The sequence below is a fragment of the Arvicola amphibius genome, chromosome 7 (genome assembly GCF_903992535.2).
Source record: "Arvicola amphibius chromosome 7, mArvAmp1.2, whole genome shotgun sequence".
NCBI lineage: Eukaryota > Metazoa > Chordata > Mammalia > Rodentia > Cricetidae > Arvicola > Arvicola amphibius.
The window spans coordinates 24,110,128-24,130,573 of NC_052053.1; the positions used below are offsets into that span (position 1 = coordinate 24,110,128).

At 44.1% G+C, this 20,446-nt stretch overlaps 1 protein-coding gene across 1 annotated transcript in view; it reads left to right on the forward strand.

Moving 5' to 3' along the window:
* Ccdc148 (coiled-coil domain containing 148) overlaps positions 1–20,446 on the forward strand; it is a 162,615-nt gene that overhangs the window by 136,901 nt on the left and 5,268 nt on the right. Inside the window, exon 10 of the mRNA XM_042055372.1 lies at positions 18,479–18,596. Within this exon, the coding sequence (XP_041911306.1) occupies positions 18,479–18,596 (118 nt within the window). The remainder of the gene's footprint in view (positions 1–18,478; positions 18,597–20,446) is intronic.

The following is a 20,446-nucleotide window of genomic DNA, read 5'->3' on the forward strand; positions in this document are numbered from 1 at the left end:
AGCTATATACCTCAAATGCAGAGAATAAGCCAGTAAGTGTCAATCAATTGTAAATATCAACAAGGGGTAAAGAACAAATCATTCCTCCTAGTGGGCCCACATAAAACATGGTGGAAGGAGGGTTTCACGCATGCCCAGGAGCAGCAATAGGATGGATCCCTATCAAAATAAATGGAAACCTTAGCCTACACAGACCTATCAGTGTGAGCCCGGGAGGATCCAGCAGCCTTGGGGACACACACAACTGTCTCGAGTGTGTTACAGGAACTAAAACACAGTGGATGACACGGGAGTGTATTCGTGATTTTCTACTTCTGCGATACCACACCATGACCAAGGTGTTTGGGCTCACAGTTCCAGAAAGTTAGCTTCCATTATCATCAAGGTAGGGAGTGTGGCAGCAGACAGGCGGGGCCTGGAGCAGAAGCTGAGCGCTTGCATCTCGAACCAGAAGCAGGGAGCAGAGAAAGCAAACTAGAATGGTAGGAGTCTGTAAACTCTTATTTCCTGCCTCCAGTGGCACACTTTCTCCAGCAAAGCCACACCTCCTAAGTGGTCCTAGACAGTGCCACCAACTGGGGACCAAGCACTCAAACACTGTAGACTATGAACTCATTGTGTTTAAAGCCCCACAGGATGCTAGAGAAAGAGCAGGTTTCCCTCAGAAGAGGTCAAACACTTGGGGCCACTATCAAGTGGGCTCTCTGGACCAGGAGGCCTACAGCATTACTGGCACAGGGAAACACAGCAGGGCTAGTGCTGTATCCAAGGCACTGGTCATTAGAATAACGTCTACCTCTGGTGGCGAGTTCCCCTGCAGTGCTCTTACAAGAGGCTGCAATCCCAGCAAAGCAGAAGATTCCACACTCCAGTGCATGTCGGGGCCCTCCCTGAAGAGAGCCCAAGGTAGACCCAAGTGACTGCATTTTACAAACAGATTTTAGTGACGTTGACTTACCGCCCACTCTCTGAGAAATACAATATAATTAATCCCAGTCCCCTGCTGCTGAGACAGGGCTGGAAACACTGTGTTGAACAGGCATAGTTTTGACACTCCCACCTGGACAGCAAGCGCCCTGCGAGAGGCAAGCTCCAGGCCTCGCTGTGACAATTAACTTGTGGCAGTTGCCTGGAAACATCTCTTCCTCTTACTTGGCTCTGGTAACTTTGATTTTTAATTCTGATGTATTCCCTTATGCTTAATACTATAAATATCATTCCAAATATTTCTTGGAAATAAATGAAAAATAACCCAGTCTTCTTCACACCTAGTCTAAAAGAGAGGGCAAATGGCACTGCCGAAATATTAGTTGAGTGGCAAATTATTTTTTTTGCAAATGTATGTATATGTAATGAGAATATCTTTAAAATTAATTTTTAATACAAATAGGCAGTTTTAAACACATGATATTTTTATATACTTAAAAAGCGTGTGCATAGCCAGGTGGTGGTGGCGCACGCCTTTAATCCCAGCACTCGGGAGGCAGAGGCAGGCGGATCTCTGAGTTCGAGGCCAGCCTGGTCTACAAGAGCTAGTTCCAGGACAGGCTCTAGAAACTACAGGGAAACCCTGTCTCGAAAAACCAAAAAAAAAAAAAAAAAAAAAAAAAAAAGTGTGCATTTATAGCATTTCTATAAACACTCAACTGTTTGCATTTTTAATGTGCCTTATTAATTGAAGAGGAAGCAGTCTTACATTTCCATCAAATGCTCAGAGAAGTCTTCCCTTTGTTAAGTTTTTGTTGCTCTTTAATCTTACGGCATTTTCAAATCCCACAAACAGAAAAGGGCTATCATCACCAGGCGAACGTGTGTGGGCTTGAAAGCTGCAAACGTTTTAAAAGACCTGGGCTTTTCGAGGCTTGTTTTTCCCTCACACTCAGAGGTTCTGGTTAATCAAAGCATCCTCCACAAAGCCTCCCTTCCGAGGACATCCATAAGTGACCTCATGTCGGAGCAGGCTCAGACAGGGCTTCCTCCAATCATGGCGGGTGAGTGGTCTATTTTCGGAAAGGCTTGTTTCTGTCCACTTGGATGCCAGTTTGGCATGTGATCACTCTAAAGCATAGAGCTGGAGCTGTCTACACAGGATGTTTCTGTTTAAAGAGCGCACACAAGGAGGAAATATTGTCTGTGTCTGGCTAAAGTGATAAAATTATTTTCTCAGCCCAGGATCTCAGCAGAGGACAGATTTGTTGACGACAGTCTTTCGGAAAGCAGGGACAGGGTTATCAGAAAGGCGTATTCGGAAGGAGGTCTTCAGGAATATTCTTGTTTGAAATAATGGGGTACATTATTTATTTTCTTGAGATGGCTGGTCACATTGTATTCACTGTGAGGAAGCAAGAAGATAGTAGAGAGAAAAGGGGGGTAGGCTATCAAACCTCGAGACCCCCTGTTCCAGCCTCGCTTCAGCCAAGCGCTCCATCTAAAGACTCCAAAGCCCTCCCAAACGGCACCTTTAGCTGGGGACAAAATGTTCAAACACGTGAGCCGATAGGAAGACATGACACATTCAGAACACAGAAATAGAGTTTGACAGATGTGACCTGTGACATCTGAAAGAGGACAATTAATATTATAATGTGGGGCCGGCAGGATGGCTCAGTGGGCAATGGTGCTTGCTGTGTGAGCCTGCAACCTGAGTTCAGTCCGTGGAAGCCATATCAAGGCAGAAGGAGAAAGCCAGCTTACCAGGCTTGTCCTTTGGTCTCCACACATGAACCGTGGCGTGTGCATCCATACACAAACAATAAGACACAGTATTTCTTGAAAGAAAAGGTAAACTGCAAATCTGCAGTGAGCCTGTGACCACCTTTCACGCCTGCGACAAGGCTGGCTACGCCTCTAAGAATTAAAATCTTAGCCATTTACCTGCCTCAGCCTCAGGCAATGGGACTGACTGGCCAGCAGCTTAGGTCAGAGCAAAAGCCCCTCTATAAGAAGCAGCACTGATACCCCCTTTTTTAGCTTAACGTGGAACCAGCGGGCCTCACTATTTACAGGGGTCATGTTTAAGCTCTGTAGGAGGGCGGGGGACACAGGCCTGTGTTCTGTAGTCCTGATCACTGTGGTCTTTGGAAAGGGAGATGGGTTTCTTCTCTGAGGAGCTTTTCAAATTGTTACTCTACTCTGGGAAGAATGTGGACAAGGAGGCACAGCCTATTTCTTATTGCCTTTTGTCAACTATATCAAAATAGACCGATATTTGAGAATTCATTAAAACAGAATTTTAATAGCATTAAATGTCTTGTTTCTACCAGCAATGTGCCTGAGACCACCTCCTCTGTGTGTTTTTCAGGTTCCCCTTTCCCTCTTTACTCCCCACTTAGGGGTTTGGTTAAAATTCTGACAAGGCATGAAATTTTACACATTGTGTGTTATCGGAAGGCAATTTCGTTGTATTCCTCTGGTCTGGTATAGCATGCTCCTCCCGAAGCTCCTCCATTTCCTTGGAGAGGCATCCCAAAGGATGCCCTTTGGAAGGCTGGTGAGGACATATCTACCCCACTTTATGTGGAAAAGGCAAGGAAACCACCAGGTTTCTGAAGCCTCATTTCTGCTCAGGCCCAAACACGCTCAATGCTACGGTTACCTTGGCGGGAAGCCAGGGGCACTGCTGTTGTCTTTTGCTAAAGAAAATCTAACCATTTATCCCAGGGCTTGGTCTGGAAGGCTGGGTCTTTAGGCAGAGAAAAGACTGTTCAGGGAGGCACAGTGGGGGCCGAGCCACCAAAGAAGCTGGCTGACACTCTAGCAGTAGCAAGAGTAAGTCAGCTTTGAAGGCAAGAAGTGAAAAGGATCCAAGAAAAGTAACAACCACTGTTAGTATATCTCATTGTTTGTTTTCTTAAAGTATATTTCAAATGGCTAAACAAAAAGGTTTGCATGTGTGTGTGTGTCTATGTGCACATTTGTGTGTTCAAGTGCACATGTGTACAGGATGTGCGTGCGTGTGTGTGTGTGTGTGTGTGTGTGTGCTCTTGGAGACCTGACGGTTAATTCCTTAAGTGTCAACCACAAGTGTGTGTGTAGGTAATTTATATGTATATGTTCACGTGCGTGCGCATGTTTGTGTGCTGTTAGGTTTCTTCCATTTCCCTCTTTATTTTTGGAGACAATGTCTCTCACTATATCTAGAGGTAACCAATGAAGCTAGATTGGCTGGCAGTCATCACCAACGACCCTCCAGTGCCTCCCACACATACCCTAGTGCTAGAACTCTCGGTTGTAAGTGTGTGCCACCATGCCCAGCTTTTTTTTTTTTTTTTTTTTTTGCATGGGTCCATGGAAATCTAAACCTAGGCTCTGATGTTAGCAAGGCAGGCACTTTACCAAATGAGCTCTCTTTCCAGCCCTCACCAAAGAGTTCTGATGACGTAAACACTTTATAATATTCTTACAGTGGAAATAAGAAAGGTTACTTAAAAAAAAAGAAATAAATAAAGACAAAAAAAGAGGAAAAGGCAGCGATCTTCCCCAAAGGTATTTATGAAAGTCAATTTTTATGCTTTTGTTGTTGTTGTTTTGGTTTGGTTTATGTTTTTTTGCCTCAAATGTTAAAGCTGTTTGGTGATCATTTCCTAGACTGAAAGAAAATCAAGGTTGACTACCTTGCTGTGGGCAGCTGAATCACTATTTTTTTTAAAAAAATTCTCGGGTCCTTTTGATGTTTGCTGACTGTAAAAGTTCTGAGAGGCATGGGAAGGAAGAAAGAGAAGGGGAAGCGGGTTTTAAAGCACTATTGAGAAGCCAGACTTTACAACTCTTGTTTACTTAGATCATTCGCTGGAGGGTAAGGGTTGGGCTGCTTGTGATGTCTCGAGGCTGTATCTTCCAACATGCCTGTAAAGTCTGGCCGCCCGCTCTAGCTAGCTTCATGGTGCAGTGTCTGTCTTAGAAACACAGGTGGCCACTACAGCCTGTTATCACCTGGAGTTAAGGGAGATGAGGCCCAGCTAGGAATCAGAATTTGATCGCATGGGAGCATATTTTATTAGCATGGTTTGTGTAAGTTCTATAAAACACATCTGTTGGACTTTTAGTCATCAAAAATCTTATGTGTCTTTTGAGGATTCTTCTAAAGCAATGGTTCTCAACCTTCCTAATGCTGCAAACCTTTAATCCACTTCCTTGTGTTGTGGTGACCACCAACCATAAAATTATTTCATTGCTGCTTCATAACTGTAAGTTTGCTACTATATGAATCGTAATGTAAATATCTGATATACAGGATATCAGATATGGTCATGACCCACAGGTTGAGAACCACTGTTCTAAAGCATCGTCCAACGAAACTAGCTATTCATGTTTATTTTTATTTTTATTTTCTTGCCTTCAAAAACATTGGTTTTTTTTCTGTACAAATAAAAGTAGAAGAAGAACTTAAGGAAAGCTTCTATTTTGCTAAGCAAACCTGCATCCATGAATTCCCTTCTTATACAGCCATTAAAATGCCCATTTACCATCTTAAAGATTTTTAAAAATTCAAACGCATATTAATCACGAAGCTAAACGAAGTCTGCCATCGACCCATTTATGAGCTCGAGATCCACTTTGCAAATTTCCTCATGGTGCCAGGGATCGCGTGGCAAGCGCTAGCTCCTGTGTGTACTTTCCAAAGTCCAGTGTTGCCCACACAGTGGGTAGTCCCCATTGCTCTGTTACAGCAGCGTGCTTGCTCATGACTGACTACATCCCTGGCAGGAGGAAACTTAAGAAGGATTTACTTGGTTTATTATACTATGCTTTTTCTTTTCAGCCACCAGCCAGCTCCCAAATCACGACACAAAGACTTATTACTAGTTTTGAATGCTCAGCTTAGCTTAGGCACGTTTTCTGGCTAACTCTTTTAACTTAAATTAACCTGTTTATCTTCTTCTGTATTTTGTCTCGGCTTATTACCTTTCTTCTGTATATCTTACGTTCACTGCTTCTTTAGGTCTGTCTGTCAGTATGGCAGCTGGCTGGCTTCTCTTGCCCTGGGTGTGCCTCCTCTTTGTTTCCTCCTCCTCCTCTTGTTCTTCCTTTTCTTCATTCTGAGCCTAGATTTCTCCTGTTTATTGTCTCTGCCTGCTAGCCCTGCCCACGCCTTCTCTGCCTACTTATGGGCCATCCAGTTCCTTATTAGACCAATCATGCAGGCAAGGTGAGACAGATGCAGCATAACTTTACATAATTAAACAAATACAGCATGAACAAAAGCGGCACACCTTTACACAGTGAAAGTAATATTCTACTGCATAAACAAACGTAACACATCTTTGTCTAGTTAAAATAATATCCCACAACAGTTTATAACTCTGAAAGCTTCCGTTCATCGGGGCAGGAAAGGTGGTATTGGTAGTATTGGCTCTTGACTGTGGCGGCAGGAGAGCGAAGCTGCTTGTTCACATCTGAGTGTATCGGGAGGCAGAGAGAAGGAAATGCCAGCCCTTAATTCATTTTCCCTTTTGTCCCCTTTGATTCAGTTAGCGACTTCAGCCCCTGAGATTATGTTACCCCTATTTGGACAGGATTTTGCCTCTTCCGCTAAGCCTCTCTGGAAGCACGCTTACAGATACCCCCAAAGGCAGGCCTCACTTGTGCATTTCATAATTTAGTTGAGTTATGATAAAAAAATAACCACCACTTCAGGGCTTTTTATTTGCTTTGCAGAAATATGATTGTTGCACATTTGTGCACTTGGTGCTTTCATATGCAAGTATTTAGTAAGTGAATTTGTATTGGCAATAAGGCTAACAGTGATCTGCCAGAGTGATCTTTTGGCTTTCAGTTCATGATAAAGGAAAAACAGTGGGGCATTGATGTTCACAATGCTCCTCCCTAGTCCCAGTCTTAATAAATCTGTCAAGTTTGGCTTTTAACGTTCCTGATTGTTCAAAGAAATCAGATATGAGGTTTGTTCTCCTTCGCTCCCTCTTCTCTTCCAACTCCTCAAGTAACTAAACATCCTACAAAGCAATACTTATTTATAGGTATACTTATTTATTAGGTATAATGGGAGGTATATGGTTACTGTATTGATAATTTCTTTGTCACCCCTGCTTCCTGGGGCAGCTGGTGGGATGTTTTGCATCGGAATTCACTTCATTCGCCATTCGTTGTGTCTGTCATCCAGTGGCGCTTGTTTTTGTCTCGTGTACGTTGTTGGCCTTTGGCAGTACCCGAGGAAATGAAGCCACAGCCCCTGTGCAAAGGAAACGTAATATAGCAATGAAGAAAGGCATAAAACTATAGTGCATGCCTGTGAGTGGATGTGTGAAAACCCCTGCTGGCTCATAACAAGCAAGTAGCATTCCCCAAACTAGATTCTGGTGACAAATTTTCTGCTATCAAACAAATTTGGACAATAAGCACATTAAGCCTCCCTCTTGATGGTTCCTTGTATATGCCACCGGAGTATTATAGATAATTAGAGCCACTCTCTGTGAAGACACCTTTTTACTGCATTTCACGTTTTCCAATACTCGCTTGAACACACGTATCGCCATCCACATGTTAATATGCTGTGAGATATTTACATCCCATGAGTCATCAGTTTGGGAAATGAGCCAGTAGGTGCCACATCTGTGCATGGCTTGGTTCTGGGAACCCTGTGGGCCAACAAGGAGATGAAGAAATGACACACATAGACACAGAAAAGGGGACTGGACGTCCTGATGGAGAAGCCACAGTACCCTGGAAACTCAGCATGTTTGTTATATGCAGTTAAATAGGGAGGCGGTTGTATACGGCTCAACAAGAAGGATGGCATTGCTCACAGAGATAAACAAGGAAGCAGGGTTATTCTGTATGACTGAACTTGGAGGCAGGTTTAGCTGATCTTGGTAGAGGCAATCTCCACAGGGGAAGGATTTTCAGGCCATAAACATCCGGGGAGAAAGCTAGAGCAGAAGTTTTCTACACACACTCAACATGAATACACAGGCTAGCAAAAACCTTGGCCATCATCCCTCTCAGCTCCACTGGGGGAAGCCTTTGCGACACCTGTGGATCCTGAGACGTTGGAGTCCTTGACATGTCCATGCCCCTGTAGAACAACACACATCCACTCAGGACTTAACTTACTCATTGAAAGTTACTAACTAGCTCTGTTGGTGGTATGATAGTCTATTAAAGAGATTAAAAGATACATATTTTCTTCATAAATAAAACGTTTATTAATCAGGACTTCCCCACCGCCCCAGACAACTGAAAGAGCCTCACATAAAATAGCTTAGACAGAAAAGCATGGAAGCCCAGCATTGGGTCCTATTTCAGAGAGTCAACAGCTGTCTTACGTCCCTCCAACCCTCCTCTTCCTTTTCTAGCAGCTGGCTGTGTATGGATATAAATTTCCTCTGTGAGGATGGGAAGGACATTAGGAAGAAGAGGCGGATTGGTTACTAGTAGCTCCAGGTTCAGATCTTCCTAGCATAGTGTCCTCGGAGAGGAAAGATTTCCTTTTTCCGTATCCACAGTATAAACTGCAAAGATTCTGATTGTCTCAGCTGAAGTCATATGCTCACCCAGCACCAACCACAGTTGTCATCTCTATGGTATATTATTATTATTATTATTATTATTATTATTATTATTATTATGTATATCTGACTACAGGTACATCCTTATTCTCAGGAAGGGGAGCAATTCTCTGAATTAATCCCTCAACAGACATACAAGAGATAAGGAGATGCAATTCACCAGGAGAGGATTGATAGCATTTGGTGAGGCATTGGTTACTTTTCTGTTGTTTTGATAAGACACTGTAATCAAGACAACTTAAGAGAAAATTTATTATTTGGGTCTTGCAGAGAGTTAGAATCTGGCAAAGTAGAAGTAGCAGGTGTCAGGCAACTGGCTAGCATCCGAGGGCTCACATCTGAAACCACATCCAGAAGGTAGAAAACACTGGGAATGGCATACGTTTTTTAGAACCACAAAGCCCACTCCCAGTAACATACTCCCTCTGACAAGGCCACACCTCCTAATCCTTCCCAGATAATCTACCAACTGGGACCTTGTATTTAAACATAGGAGCCTATGTGTGACGTTCTCACTTAAACCATCATAATGACCAACACAACTTAGTGAATAGTTTATTTTGCCTATTGGTTCCAGAGGGAGAAGAGTCCCTCTTGGTGGGAAAGCAATGACAGCAAGCAGCAGACACGGCAGCTGAAACTCAGGAAGCTAGCTCGGTCCTTACATCTTCAATCAGGAGCACAAAACAAAGAAAATGGATTGGAAATAGAGCCAGGCTTCAAGCTCTCAAAGATTCCCTCCCCCAATCAGTGGCAATTTTCCTCCAGCAAGACTGTTCCTTCTAAACCTCTCCAAATAGCCCCACCAACTGGGGACTACATAGTCAAATATTCGAGCCTCTGGGAGGCAATTCTCAACCACCACAGTAAATGCTAGAGAGATTCAAAACAACAGATGTCTACCACAGTGCGGTTTAATTATTAACTTCTAGATTTGGCCATAATAGGCAGTTGGCTTTGGTTTTCAATTTCTGTTAGAAGAAGAAGACTAAAAAGTCAACTATTTTAATATTTAAGTTGTTATTTTTAGAAGACATCTCTAACTTATAAGGCAGTTTCGAGCTAATAAATCCAAAGAGAAAGTCACCTCAGTCATTTCCCTGAGCATATTCAAGACTTACTTGGCCCCAAGATGTCACACTGCTCAAAGTAATACACTCTGTGAGTGGTTTTCTTAGCTAAAATCAATCTACTATGAATATTTTAGGTTGAAAGTTTTCACATTCGTGTTATAAGGTATATTATTAGCAGTACAAACTTAACTGTCCTTAGCTATAGTGATCTCCAAACAACTGATTGTACAGAATCTTGGCTCTACTCAAGACACACGTGACTTACCCCTAAGGGGCTGTAATAGGCCTTGTGGGTTTCTGTTTAGACGTGCTGTGAGTTTGTTCCATCGGTTATATGAACTCTGCTCAGTGTGTAAGTCAGTAGCTCTGCATTGAGCCCTCAGTGTAGCACAGCTGCTCGTGAAGGATTTGTCTGAGAATAATCCTGAACTTACAGAAGAAAGATGAAGAAGATCAAAGGATTTATTTACAGCTTTGAAGGAGAGGTAAGTTTAATGTTTTCAGTGAGCTGCCTACATTTGGAGTCCAGATTCTGAGTCTTTTTTAATTGAGAAAATAAAGGAGATTCATGCTGGGGCCTTGGGTGGACAGATGCAAAAGAGTTAGTGATAGAGTTTGTGGGGAGCAGCCAGAAAGAGGGGACACATTCCAAGAGAGAGATGGCCATCAGTTTGGTCATTGCCAACAGGTCAGAGGAAAAGACTCTGAAAGAGACCCCAGAGTGTACAGTTCAGAGCCTGTGGTAACATTGAAGAGAGTTATTTCCAGGGAGTGGAATGAGCGGACCCCAGACTTCTGCCAGCATGAACCAAACTAAGAATCTCACACAGAGAATAGAGCTCCTTCAATTACAAAATGGTTCTGTAGAAAGAATAAGGAGAAAGGAAAAGGAAAGATGGCATCAGACAAGGGAGTCCGAGCCAAGAGACACATTGCTCACCCCACTCGAAGAAGCTGTATGTACAGGAGGAGAGCATGGATAGTGTGGCTGGAAATGGAGATCGGAGCAAAAGCAAGGAAGAGGTCTGTTTTCAGAGTGTGATACTAGCACAACCGCTAGGCTTATGGGAATGAGATCCTGGGCTCATGGAGAGGATGCGAGAAGATGAACTTTGGCAAGGTCGTCAGGACAAGGCATGAGAAAGGAAGGCCAAAGGCCCTTTTCTAGCGAAGCAGGGCCTGAGGTTCTCTCTGCTCAGGAGGGGGAGTACTTACGTATGAACTAAGAAGGATGAATGCCAAAACAGATGGAGTACAGAAAATGGTCGTGGGATGCGTTGAACGTGCTGTAAAGCTTTCAGTCAATGTCTAATACATTCAACAAAGAATTAGGGCTGGGAATTGGCATGGTGGCTGTCCAAAGAAAAGAAAGAAAGATAATCAATGGATTTTGGTGGCTGTGGGTCTTTGATTCAAAAACCAGGAAGAAAATGTAATAAAACCTGATCAGGTCTGGAAGGGAAGCTAGAGGAAGAATTAAATATTGTAAACTTTAAGAGAGAGACTTAGCCCCCATGTCTGGTACACAGTACCCAATGAACAATGTTGAGGAATGCAAATTTTGCTGAGCTAGAGCTGCAGGTAGGGTAAGATGAACTAGGAGCCAGCAGGAAGCTGCTAGGAAGTCTGTAAGAATGAGTCCCCAGAGCCGTGCAGTCTGCAGTCTTTGTTAGCGGATACAGGGAGCTGAGAGACTGGCATCATCAACAGCATCTCCCATGGCAACAGTCATAACTGATGCTAATAAGCTCCAAGGTGGTCTAAGGAAGCAGGTTGTAGAAGAGGGATGACCACTGGGAAAGAAAGGACTGTTGGTTACAGTCTCAAATAACTGCCAGTGGTGGGTATGGCCCAGACAGCCAGTATGGAAGCCCAAGAACCACGGTAGAGAGAGAGCCGTGTAACTGTAAAGTCAGTGGAGAAATCTCTGTGAGTGTCACTGGGGATCAAAGCAATCATCTCCCCTAGGTACCCTCTATTTCAGGGGCTGCCACAGAAGTATTGTCACCAAGAAACACTGGTTTTCAGCTGAAGACAACTGTAGATAGGAGCAATTATAAGTGGGGTCATGTAGTCTGCTCCAGAGAGGGGTATTTTATTGTCAGCTGTGTTAACATTTCTGGTACATAACTAGGGGGAAAAATCGTCTTTTTGTCAGTTTTATTATTATTTTAAAATCTCAGCAGATACCACAGCTTATATTCTCTACTCCCACTTATTATATTGTTGGCAATGAGTTGTGTAGGAAAAATAGTGAGGGTATGTAAAGATTTAAAATGGATTACAGAAAGTCACGTAGAAGCAGTTAGGGATGGGTTTAGAGATCGATAATGAACAATGGCAGAAGTAGCTTGTTGGATTAACGTGGGAAAAAGACCAATGTGCCGTCTGCAACACCCTTCCTGTGCCTGCCTAGTCACACCTTAGCCTGCTTGCTCTCAGTTCTGCATTCCCAGGTCAAGTCCGTATTCCATCTCAAGGTGGTGTATCTGGCTTAGAACCTATTAGAACCAACAGGAAATGGACCTCACTTTCACTTGTGGGTTTCGCTGCTGGAGATAAAATACCCATCTGTTTGCGGCTCAAAGGTCTATTCCCAGGGTGAACAGCCCATGCCTCCTCTTTCAGGTGGATAAGCTTTGACTTACTTCCTTCCGCCTTGAGTTCACTGAACAGACTCTAAATATGAGCCTGAGGTTTTCAGCTGTCATCAAGATATGTTTTGTTCATCTGAGGGAAAAACAAGCTTTGTAACAACTGCTGTTAAGACTGCCCATCAATGATACCACTCCAAGCCTGAGAATGCTGTGGTCACCCCGGGAGTCTGCCATCCATATGTTTTGGAGACACAGGCAGGTAGGAGAGGGCAGGGTTGGATGCCAACAGCACCATCAGAAATTTCTAGTCTGGATTAGACCCAAAGCGTGTAACTGTGATGTATAAGCACACAGACAGAAATAAGCCCTGCCTAGATAGTAATTTGTACCTGCTTTTGCCTTGATAACAATAGTTAGGTAAAGTCCCTTTAATGTATATATTTATCTATGTTGCAGTTCTCAGAATGTGGTCCCCAGGCCAGCAGCATTCCTATCATTCAGAAATATACTGGAAATGCTGACTGCAGGCTCCACTCAGTTTCTTTAAATCAGAGGCCCAGGGGGTAGAGGCAGCTAGCTGCCCAGCCTCCAGGTAGCTAGGCTCAGGCCGAGCTGCCTGGCATTGTCCCCAACCTGGGCTTTTCTTGTTCATGAGCATCGCTGGGAGAATGTCTAACCAAGTATTAGTGCGTGGACCCCACCAGTAGGAGTCAATGGAATTTGTAGTGTCCTGGCATCTGTTTTTGGTAAGTTCCAGTGGTTCTAATTATGGTTACAGCTAAAAACCATTGTCCCATAGTGATCCAAGAAATGGCTCTCCAACCCAGGATGTGAGCATCCAAAACCAACTTATTGAGAACCATTTGACCAGACCAGAGTGATGTGGGATTCCCCTTGGTATGCTATGAATGTTTTATTGCCATTGGTTAATAAAAAAGCTGCTTTTGGCCAATGGCTTAACAGAATATTATAGCCAGGCTGGAGGAGATATATATATATAAAGAGAGAGAGAGTAGGTAGAGTCGGAGACACCAGGTAGCTGCCAGAGGAGACAGACATGCTGGAACTTTGCCAGTAAGCCACAACTTCGTGGTGATGCACAGATTAATAGAAATGGATTAGTTTAAGATATAAGAGTTAGCTAGAAATACTCTTAAGCTATTGGCCAAACAATATTGCAAATAATATAGTTTCTGAGAAATTATTTCAGGTCTTAGCAGCTGGGGAGCGAACAAGCAGCCTCCGTCAACACCAGAGTATGGACTTAGTCATCTGTATACAAAGCAAACCACAAGTCATGTAAAACATCATAGTGTGGGAATGTTTCTTTTCGTCTTCTCTACTGCTGTACCCCAGGCACCTGAAGTAGTGTTTGTCACCAAGGAGGTGGGACGATAGCAATGTTGATGAACTGCATTGATATAGAGTCAGTTCCAGGAGTCTCACAAATGAAAAAGCTATGAGTATGGGCTCTGTCTGGAGCTGGCCTGGTTCATCCATTCCTGGCTCTGCAAACATGCTCTGAGTCCTCTTTGTTCTTGCCTCATGCACATCTGTACCATCTGTCACCGCCTCAAGTCAGGACTCACAGAACTATTTGCGGGGATCCATCTCTGCTGATGCTCTTTCCAAAGCTGAGTAGAGCCAATTTCCCCTTCTGTGGGGCTGGAGGGATGAATCATGGTGGTGTAATCCGGGGTTTCAGTGTTTGCTCTGGACAGACTCCTATCTGGAAGGTGATGGCTTCTGGCTCACCTCCTCTGTTTCAATTTACACACTGTTCCCTGGGCACCCCGACTGCTAACGGGAGGCTCTCCTCCATTTGGTGGGCAGAATCCTCTTCTGAGCGAGGTTTGAATCCAGAATGGATTTCCCAACAGGCAAAACCCCGTTCCCCATGACACGGCTGCTGTGGTCCCTCTGGCAAGGAGACCTCAGCAGGTACCTGTTTAACACTGTCATGTTGAGTGTTCAGGTTCATGGCTTCACCTCTATGAAGGAAGTTTGTTTACAGAGTTGACTTCGGCAGAGTAAATCATGTCCCCAGTACACAAGAGTGGGAAGTTCAGTGTTGGCTACTGTACCCTAACTGAAACTCCATCTCTTTGCTCTATTTTACCTACTGCTTATGTTGTCCTATGAGAATATTATTGTTTCTTAGTTGAAGTGCTTGTCCCTGTATGCCCTTCTTGGCAAAGTCTTCCCCACTTGTTTGCCATAACCGTTTAGACTGCAGTTAGCTCATGATTCTAGATAGGAGGAAGACCTAGATTTTCCTATATAAGTCTGCCTAGATCTTTCTGAGGGCTCAATGACACCTGGTGTTACCACACTTTGAGGTCCACTCACTCCTTAGAGTGCAGTACATATTCAAGTCTCCTCAATGACACGCAGATTCTCTATTTCTACAGGAAAGCTTACCACCCCTCAAGCCTCCCGAAGGCCGGGAAGCTTAGAGTCCTTCTCCGATTATTGCTAATGCCTGGCCTGACTTGGCAGCAGCTGTTGCTTGTGAACGAACAATATGACGCTCTCCTCCCCCAAGAGAAGTTGCTAATGCCTCTTCGGCAGCGCGTTCCACCTTTGTGGACGCAGGGAGCGTAAAATAGAGTGAGAAAATGAACGCCAGGCTCCTGTTTGGGGATTCAGTGCACAGCTTAGAAACTATTGAGTTTAGCCATTTCCTGACATTGACTTTCATAGCAACAGTTTAATTTGGAGAAAATCTGCTACCTCAAATGACTGAAAGTATTTATGTGGAAAATTTTCCAAATGATTGGCTTTACTGCGTGGCCATTTTCTTCCCCCATGAATATGTGAGTATTTGGCCTTCTCCCAAGAGTTCCTTTCTGCATCCCTTCTCTTCAGGAAAAGGCATTTTGCTATCCAGAGCACAAGCAGCGTCAGGGGTCTTCCTCTTGTACGCAAAGTGTTGTTCGCGTTTAAGCCACAGCATCTTTAAAAACTGAGAATCACTGTGTTGCCCATGCCCTTGAATTAACTCAAAGGTTAAGGTTGTCTGGATAACCTTGAGAACATTCCCTGAGGAGCTGGGTCTCGGCAACCAGCTTGTGTTTTCTGCAGCCCCACCCTGTGCCCGCCTCCCACCTGAATCCGTCTTACTAAAAGGTTTCGCCCTCTGTCCCTCCTTCTTCCTTTCCCTCTACCTCCTCAGCCACCTCACCGCTGTCTGCTCTGGCCAGCATCACCAACGACTCCCCATAATTCAATGCAGTAATCGCTTTGGATTATAATAAATCTTTCTGTAGCATTTGACGTTTTAGATCTCATTTTTCTTACCTTTTCTGGGGACTGTTTATTCTCCTTATTTCCTTAGTTTCTGCTTTCTTTGTTCCTTTCTTAGGTGTTGTTTCCTTGGAAATCAGTCCTAACCTATTTCTATTTTCTTTCTTTTTTAATTTTAACTTTATGTATTTACATTTTTTTTAATCTATGAGTACTCTTCATGTATACTTGCATGCCAGAAGAGGGCATCAGATCCTATTATAGATAATTCTGAGCCACCATGTGGTTGCTGGGAATTGTCCTCAGGACCTCTGAAAGAGCAGCCAGTGCTTTCTCTTCCTCACAAAGCCACACAGTGTGGCTAGCTCACCCCTTCAGCCTGAGTCGTTGTGGCCCTGCATCTTGCCACATTTGTATTGGGTCTTACTGGATCTCTTTTCAGTTCCTCAGGCCTGCCATGACTTCTCATCTCTGGGCTTTCTTCTTCCTAGTCCACTCTTTCCGTTTTCTCCCTCTTGGCTGGAAGCGATTCCTCTTTTGAGTCTCAGGTTCAGAATACTTCTAAGACTGGCTCCCAAGGCTGGCAAAGGTCCTTCCCCCATGACTTCCGCCTCATTGTCCCATCAAAGACCCCCAGCCCCCATTTCACAGCTGCCCATTTTGAAACTTCTATTGTAGTGTCTGTTGTGCAAAGACTCATGTGTCTCAGCCATATTGACTGCATATACCCAATGCAATATTTGATTCATGGCTGGCACTGAGCTCAATAAACATCTATTACGTGAAAAATGAGCCTCAAAATGAACTAAAAGTCAGCCTTCTACATGATACGGGAATAAATAAATGCCAAAGCCTCATTTGCAGTTTTTCCCTCACTAGTCAAGCTCCCCTGGCAGGACCGGCTATTACTCTCCCACAAAGCAGACAAAAACTTTGTTGCAGACAAAGCAACCTATATGTCCCACAGGAAGAGAAACTTGCCAAGGTTCTGAGAATTAGCATATGGTAACAGGCAAGTCCCAGGGTATCTTTTAATTGAACCTTCACAGAAGTTCACTTAGCTTGTACTCGGTGCAACTGAGGAGAACCTCATTAAGGAGGTTGGGTTGTGTCATGCCTTCGTGAAAACGGAGAGAATGGGAAACAGTTTCCTACATGGAGGCAGGGGAGATGGGGAGCCTGCTGAGCTGTGGCTCTTGAGTCCACTGGTTCGGTTGGTACTGACTCCTGACACAGAAGAGAGCGACAGTATGGCCACGACCTTCAGAGAAGGCTAGGATTGCCCTGCTCAGAGTCCGTTGTCACTTTTCTGTTTCACACGCTTTCCTTCTGAGCCCTCCCTGCACATCTCCGTTGTTGCCGGTTCCTGAGCAAGCTGACTGTCGGGAGCACCGCTCCCGGGACACATCTGAGGAAACGGTATGACAGCCAGGCTCAGTCCACCACAGCTTGCCTGTCCCTCTCCGCTACCATTTACTTACTCTGTCCCATGCTCTCTGGGACCAGGATAAGACAAAAAGGGTGCCCATTCTTGCGCGCCAGTCCCACACTTGCTGTCCCATACTCTCTGCTCTTACACTCCTTGCCTCTCCAAATCCCCACCCTCACGACCCAGCTCAAATGTTGCTCCTCCACGAAGCTTTTGTTACAACCTGAACAATACCTCCAACAAGTGGCCATCTCTCTTTTCTCCGCCTCCAGGAGACCTCCCTCGTTCGGCTCTTAGGCATGCCTTGTGTCTATGTGAAGATACCAGCATCTAAGGAAGACTTTTTCTCAGCATGCCTGCACCGTCTAGTACAGTGGATGTTTAGGGGGCAGTTGGTGTCGGAGGAGAGCTCTAACTTCGCAGAGGTTAATTGCAGGGGGTGGGAGGCTGCAGGCTAGGCTTGGGAGCTGAGAACCGTCATTCTGGGTTGTGTCTCTGCTCTGCCGCTTAATCAGCATGAGACTTTGAACAAATTGCACCATTTGTCTGAGCCTCCATTGCTGTATCTCTAAAAGACAAAATTATACGTACAAAATTATACCCCTACCTGTGATTGTTGTGGAGCCTAAAAAAGAAATCATGAAGCACTTAGTGCAAGACCTTTGCCTCACGCGCACTCAGCGAATATCAAAACCTAAAGACACAAGGTGTAGAGAAAATGCTGCTGTAGAAAATACCGGCCTAGGTATACTAGGGGCAAAGGGCCTTTGTACCTAAAGTGACAAAGCAGGATAAAGCTAAGCTGTCACCGAGAGAAGGACCAGCGTAGCCCAATCCTCCTGAGAGCCCAGGTGCCTGCTTTGTGAAATGGCAAATCTCCTCTCTGAAAGTCAATCGAATCCTCCTGACACGAAGACAGCAATAATCGAGGCTACATGCCACAGAGAAGGCTAGGCGAGCTCGTGGCACGGAGCTGTGCTTTAAAAACACCATGTTTTAATGTCTGATGATTTGGAAGGAGATGGAAAATGAATGGTGAAGGGGGAAAGTCATGTTTTTGCTGCCATCTACAGATGTCAGAGTGCAATGTTTAAGGTTTTTTTTTTTTAACATGCCCACAAGCCCACTTCACTGAACCACACTACATATAAAGTGTAGTTTAAGTAATAGTAACCTAAATAATTGAAGCACATTATTACAGTAATTTATTTGCCCTGCTTTAAAAAAGTATGAGCTTTTAGTCAGGAATACAGTCTTTCTAACCCCTCAAGTTGTGTTCAAGCTTGTCATCAGAAGGCTGTGCCATAACTCAGGGTTGGGTGGTTGTTGCTCAGGGCACTGTAACTGTAGCTCTGGCAGCTCGCTGTCGGGGTCAGAGTTTAAATGGTGGCCGCGAACACTGAGTCCAGCTGGATTTCACTCCAAGCTTTCCCGTATCTCTCTGGTTACTAGAATCACAGTCAATTGCCTCTCACTGTTTGGATCTGAGAAATCAAAACAAGTCAAATCACCCCGTGGGGGTAATGTCCCCCTGAGATGTCTCCTGTCACACTGTACTGTGTGAGTTAATTATTGTACACCTACCTGTCCTGTGTCTTTTTCCCAAAGGGTTAAATATAGACAAGAATTACTGGAGAAGCGTTTGATGGAGAGAAAAAAAGTGGCCCTTCAAGAAGTTCAGGAAGAGGAAGAGCGAGAGAGGCGGCTGGAAGCCCTTCGAAAACAGGTGTTTTCGATTTGGAAATCTTTTACTCTGTTAATGTTCCTAAGCGCGCTAATGATATTATTACTGGGACTCAGTTCATGACATCTGCTATAGAAAAATGTAACTTTTCCAAATTAGGACATGGTTTCCATTCCCAGGAGCCAGTTAGGTTTATGTTGAACCAGGTCCAGCTTCTTAATATATTTAAAGAAGTTTATCAGCAGCGTTTCAAAAGCTCTCCCAAGATCTAAATGCGACCCTATCTCCTCTAGTTCATTATCCACACAGTATCTGTTTGCAGCAGTGAATCTGTTTCCAGTCAAAGGACTGTCCTCAAAAATGTGGTGGAACAAGATAATCCACTCTGGAGTGGGAACCTGGGCTTGGAAAAAATCCCACAGCCAACAAGTCTGTTAAGTACCACGTTACAAATAGCCCTTTTGTAGAGAAATAAAAGCCTCCCATTGCCCTGCCTAATAGAACTAGGTGGAAGTAGATGAAAGTAGACAGTACATGGCAAATGCAAGGATTTAAGAGATTGGGAAATGTGAGGGAGTTCCTGTGGCAATTTTCCTAAACTTGAACTCCCAGGTGATTTCTTGAACTGATGGCTGCACAACCTAGCCTGCTCAGGCAGTGGCTGTGTAGTTTCTAAGTGAGAAGTCTTACAAGACCCATGGATGATGCTTGACTTTGGGTGTCCTTCAGTCCTGCAACAGCAGTCTAAGTACTCAATGGCAGGAAAAACTTGAGTCGTTGACCTAATCTGCCTTGGTTCCATTTCCTCATCTGGAAAATGGGGATAATAATGGCAGTACCTGCCCCATTGGTTGTGGTAATCGGAGATAATTTGTGAGCGCTTACTAACTGCAAAGCCCTGTTCCAATGCTCTCTGGTGAAGCTTGGCTTAACCTCCTCAGCATCCCTATGAGGAAAGTGTTTTTAAGGCCCCCATGTTGTTAAGGAGGAAACCAAGCGGTCAGGTGCTTTCTCCAAAGTCACATAACTAGTAAGCGTCCACTGGGACACGATGAGACGGCTCCTACATCACCCTCCTCTTCAATAAAAGGGGCTGTAGGGGTGAATTCAAAGTATAAGAACATAAATTCCTTGTGATAAATCCGAAAAACACAAATTATTCAATTATTAGCAAATAAGTACATATTATGGCTTCCTGGAGACAGGCTTACTGTCACAGTTACTGAAAATTCTTATTGCAAACACAATTTTGATAACTACAGAGTCCATGTGACTAGAATTCTTTCTATCCAGTAGTCCTTTGAAGGAGGACATTTTCTGTTTCCCTCACCTCTAGTCAGGGTTTGGAACTGTAGTATTAAGGCATTAGAGCTTGGAAGCCTATAATAATTAAACTACTTTTGACCACAGTTATTTTACTACAGCTGTTTCGAAATGGCATTAACATACCATTTACTCCACGCGAATTCTTGACTTGCAGAATTAACAAGCCGGTGTTAATAACGGTGCTTATGACAAAATTAGTGGCTTCTTTTCATTAAGATTTGGGCCAGAAGCCGGGCGGTGGTGGCGCACGCCTTTAATCCCAGCACTCGGGAGGCAGAGGCAGGCGGATCTCTGTGAGTTCGAGGCCAGCCTGGTCTACAAGAGCTAGCTCCAGGACAGGCTCTAAAAAAAAAAAAAAAAAAGCTGCAGAGAAACCCTGTCTCGAAAAACCAAAAAAAGAAAAAAGAAAAAAAAAAAAAAAGATTTGGGCCAGAGCAGTTATTTTGACGTAGGACAATGGCTTTGTGTTAAAATGACTCTGCAATTGAATTTTACAGTGGAAAGGTAACTCATTGTCTCTAATGGACCCAGGGAGTCTACTCGCAGAGTTAGGAAGGAAGTTCTCC